Raw genomic sequence first — 4,955 nt, 5'->3', positions numbered from 1 at the left:
ACTTGATAATGGCAATAGATTAGAGACCAATAGTACAATATCCCTCGTGCTAGCCAAACAAACGCGAGTTGTTCGGTTACAACTCGAAAGAGGAGCGAGGAGCACCCCTCACACCCGCCCCCAGGGCATATCTCCCAGTGGCAAAGGAGAGGGCAGATAGGGCTCAGCGCGGTAGTGTGCAGAGTTCGATTCCCCGTAAGGTGGAATTGACTTTGTTGCAAGCGGGAGTTACCATATGGGTTAACAGCCTTGGCCTATTCATATGCTCTCCACCCTGGCTCCTAGAAGGCACATCCTGCGATTTACCTCCTCCACGATGGTCCAGGGCAGGATCGGTGGGGGCCCTTAAGGTTGGGGTTTAACCTTTTGAGGAGCACCCCGCACACCCCTTCTCTGTCTGTGAATATATATTTGATTACTTTATTAATTATTGTTACAAATTTGCCACAGAGATATTTTCGTTGGCGTATATAACCATATGCTTTCTTTATTCATTCCATTCAGAGCATCCTCTTTACTCTTTACTTCTTCCATATTTATCTCTGTGTTCTTTGGACACAGAATTGAAAACCCTCTGTATACAGGTAAATAGTTTCTTTAATGGCTGGTTGGGTGTTGTCAGAATGTGGCATTAAACCCCTCCCTCAAATTTTTCCAAAGCCCAGAACGAGTTTCTTCTCAAATTCAATAAAAAACCACACCCATCTCCAAAAGGTTCAATTTTTACATGCAAACAAGAAGATTTTGAATCCCAAATTCTCTCCAGGGTCAATTCCAAGGCTTTCGAGAGACAAAATATGGGTTTTAAATGTGAGTGCTCCATCAAGGATTGCATCTTTGGATGAATATGAGAAAGGGGAGAAAATGGAGACAATTGATGGTGTTAACGGGATTGGGGAAGAAGAAGAAGGAGAATTTGATTGTGGGGCACCCCCACCATTCAAATTGGCTGATATAAGGGCAGCCATTCCAAAGCACTGTTGGGTTAAGGATCCATGGAGATCTATGAGCTACGTTGTGAGGGATGTGGCTATTGTTTTTGGGTTAGCAGCAGGTGCAGCATATTTAAACAATTGGTTCATTTGGCCTCTTTATTGGGCTGCTCAAGGAACAATGTTTTGGGCATTCTTTGTTCTTGGCCATGATTGGTACTTCCAAATATCCCATTGTTTTTCTTTATGTTTCGGCTCTGAATTAACTTATGTATTAGTGTGTGTATAGTGGCTTCGTCGGTGCTTGATTTTGATTTAGATTTAGATGCTGATGAGTGGGTATGATTTTATGATTTATCCCTTATTCTGTATGGCAGTGGCCATGGGAGCTTTTCGAACAATCAGAAATTGAACAGTGTTGTTGGACATATCCTGCATTCTTCAATTCTTGTGCCCTATCATGGATGGTATGCTCCTGCTTGCTTTTTACTTCTTCCTTTTCCTTGTTTGTGTCACTTGTTAAATTACTTTCGGTCTCATAAGATACTTATGTGATGATTTTTATGCTGAACGGTAGATAGGATTGGGGAAGAAAAACAGTTAAAATCTCGTAGGTTTTCTTTGCTGTATTGTCCAATATTGTGTTGCTAACATTCCCTTACATTGTCTCTGAAGTTCTTGAACACTGTGTCTTCTAAGAAGTTAATTGGATGACTTTTACAGGAGAATTAGCCATAGAACTCATCATCAGAACCATGGGCATGTTGAAAATGATGAATCGTGGCATCCGGTTAGTTTTCTATTCTTTTAAGGGATTCTTTGCGTTTCAAGGCCTTGGCTAGTATTTTTTATTCAATCTGGTTCTGAAGTATTAGTTACATTACTTTCACTTTTAGTTGCCCGAGAAGATTTACAAGAATTTGGATAAAGTTACACAAACATTGCGATTCACGGTGCCTTTCCCCATGCTTGCCTATCCTTTTTACCTTGTAAGTCAGCAGCTTCAAGTTATATTTTTCTTTCTTCATTTTTTGCGTTAGAATTGTATGGTAAACTGATAAATATTGTTGTCTCCAGTGGAATAGAAGTCCGGGAAAGACTGGTTCCCACTTTGATCCAAATAGTGACTTGTTCATTCCAAACGAGAGGAAAGATGTGATCACTTCGACAATATGCTGGACGGCAATGGCTGCTTTGCTCGCGGGTTTGTCCTTTGTTCTTGGTCCAGTTAAACTTTTGCAACTCTATGGTGTGCCATATTGGGTAATTTCCAATTTTCCATTGTTGGTAACATTTCTTGCTGTCAACATAGATCTTAATTTTCTGAAAAGAGGAGAAAAAGAGTGAACTCCACATTGGTTTTATTTCCAACCATTGAGAATCTTCTAATATAAATTTGCTTCTTTCAAGGGTTTTGTCATGTGGTTGGATTTTGTTACCTATCTTCATCACCATGGGCATGAAGACAAACTTCCCTGGTACCGAGGAAAGGTATTTTAGTGTCTTGATTTTATGCTTTCTTTTCGTTTTGTGTACTCCTATTTCTTTTATCTTAAGAAATATTGGGCATCTTGATTAGATAGAGGGTAGGAAGCATATATTGGGGTTTCCCTTTCCAAGTTCAAGATAGAGCGTGATTGGTTGGGATTTAAAGTTACTTTTCTTGAAAGTATGTTAAGACTTACTTTCTAAAAAAGTAAGTTTTGTCAATGCAAGAAGTAACTTTAATACCATGTTCGGCAAAATTAAGTAAATTTAAATAGGCTTGACTTAGTTTTAAGCATAACCAAACATATTTAGAATACATGAATCGTCACGCTTAAGTAATTGATCACGATTGATCCCTTAAAAAGAGTTAATTTTCTTGTGTAGGAATGGAGTTATCTCAGGGGAGGACTCACGACTCTTGATCGTGATTATGGATGGATTAATAACATCCACCACGATATTGGAACACATGTGATACACCATCTCTTCCCTCAAATACCACACTATCATTTAGTGGAGGCAGTGAGTAACCTTTTTACCACATTTATTAGCTGCCATGATTGATATTTGACTTCACGACACGTTGAATGTTGATTATGTCTTGACATTTTGAGCCTTTCCTTTCTTTGCAGACAGAGGCAGCTAAACCAGTCCTCGGGGAATATTATCGTGAACCTAAGAAATCAAGCCCTCTGCCTTTCCATCTTATTGGCGATTTAGTGAAAAGTTTGGAGCAGGATCACTATGTTAGTGATACTGGTGATGTGGTATACTACCAAACTGACCCCAACCTTAGCAGCTCTAATAAATCTAAGTGAAGCAATGGAGTGAGATCACAGTAAATTTTCGAGCCTGGTTTACATTGAATGACCTCTGCAAATGACTTTAACCAATATCCAATCCAGGATTTCGACACTACCATTTTTTGTTGATTTTGGCTCGACTTACTTTGGTCAGAAAGAGAATCCCTGCAGTTAATGATTAAGGGATTTCATTTATTATATTGACAGATGAAAGTTAAAATACTGTCAAACTTCATATTGTACAAGGAAAAAATGGTGTCTATTTATTCTTCCCTGAAGAGCAACTTGCCTCTTCGGCAAATATCCCTTGTATCATTGAGACGGCATCAAGCCAATAAAAATGAAGGCGATATTTCCACTAAATTTAATCTATTTCCCCTGTTGTATGTAGTTGACTGAATGAGACATCTGCATTTTATTTGATTAGCAAAACCAAGGAGTTTGATGCATACATTACCATTGATGGTAGGTCCATTAAAAGTGCCATATTGAGAAACTCGTTTCTTGTATGATGGTTTTGATTAAATAAAAAAATTCTCATTTCCTACATAGTTAGTCATTATCAGAAATTAGAGACATCAGTAGTGGGATTCCAATCTTCATTAGGGTTTTTATGTAACCTTTATTCTTTTGTGTGTATCGTGGGTGACCTGGTGTGAGGGATGGATATGGGGCATAGCTAGTTGTGGTGGAAAAATAGAGATTTCCTTTTGGGAAAATGGATTCCCTTTGGCCAACATATCTATTGTGAGGTGACACCCTTTTGGCCTTTCTTCAAGCATTCAAAAGTTTCCAAGATCCATCTATGTTGAAAAAAAAAAATAAGAATACGTAAAGAGTGACTTTTGGTCCATTTTGTAGGACTTTTGAAAAGTAAAAAGTTGCTTCTGAGATTTAGAATATGCTTTTAAACATGTATTGATAATTTTTTAGAAGCGTTTTATTTGACAGCTAGTTGTGGTGGAAAAATAGAGATTTCCTTTTGGGAAAATGGATTCCCTTTGGCCAACATATCTATTGTGAGGTGACACCCTTTTGGCCTTTCTTCAAGCATTCAAAAGTTTCCAAGATCCATCTATGTTGAAAAAAAAAATAAGAATACGTAAAGAGTGACTTTTGGTCCATTTTGTAGGACTTTTGAAAAGTAAAAAGTTGCTTCTGAGATTTAGAATATGCTTTTAAACATGTATTGATAATTTTTTAGAAGCGTTTTATTTGATTGAAGCGACTGCTGAAGGAAATTGACTTAATGTATCTTTTTAGAAAAGCTTTTCTAGAAATAGAAGCAAAAGTAGAAACTCTACCAAACAAGTTATTTGTAAGTTTGCTAGTAAGGAATGACTTGAAAGTCATATTCAATACTTAGATTGCTCAACTCATTATACAATTTGTTATGAACTGTCGAGTTTGAATTTGATCAAATATAGATGAATCCATTCAGACAAAGTAACTCGATTCATCTTTATTTCTCCATTCTATTTGGTACAATTATTTAACTTATTGGCCCACTTTTTACAAACTTGGGTACTCGAGATACACACGTACGATAAAAAGCCAACAATTTCGGCTGCAGCCTGCACTAGGAAGAAATAAGGTTTGATCAACTTCGTTGACACCAATTGCACAAACTTGAATGTAGAAAGTGAATTCAGTTCCCAAAACATTCACCGAAAACAACAATCTTTTCTCATTGGGTTAATGGCATTAAATTCATATGATAGTGCTAAAAACA

General features: G+C 37.4%; 1 protein-coding gene across 1 annotated transcript; it reads left to right on the top strand.

Moving 5' to 3' along the window:
* The first annotated feature begins 424 nt into the window (after positions 1 to 424).
* LOC111403247 (omega-3 fatty acid desaturase, chloroplastic-like) lies at positions 425 to 3,595 on the top strand. The gene is made up of 8 exons (XM_023031678.1): positions 425 to 1,148; positions 1,310 to 1,399; positions 1,656 to 1,722; positions 1,829 to 1,921; positions 2,010 to 2,195; positions 2,343 to 2,423; positions 2,805 to 2,942; positions 3,053 to 3,595. Exons 1-8 carry the CDS (start codon positions 601 to 603, stop codon positions 3,236 to 3,238), a joined length of 1,389 nt encoding a protein of 462 aa, XP_022887446.1. The 5' UTR covers positions 425 to 600; the 3' UTR covers positions 3,239 to 3,595.
* The last annotated feature ends 1,360 nt before the right edge of the window (positions 3,596 to 4,955 follow it).

Source organism: Olea europaea, chromosome 11 (genome assembly GCF_002742605.1).
Source record: "Olea europaea var. sylvestris chromosome 11, O_europaea_v1, whole genome shotgun sequence".
NCBI classification, from domain to species: domain Eukaryota; kingdom Viridiplantae; phylum Streptophyta; class Magnoliopsida; order Lamiales; family Oleaceae; genus Olea; species Olea europaea.
This window is presented reverse-complemented; position numbering and strand designations above follow the sequence as displayed.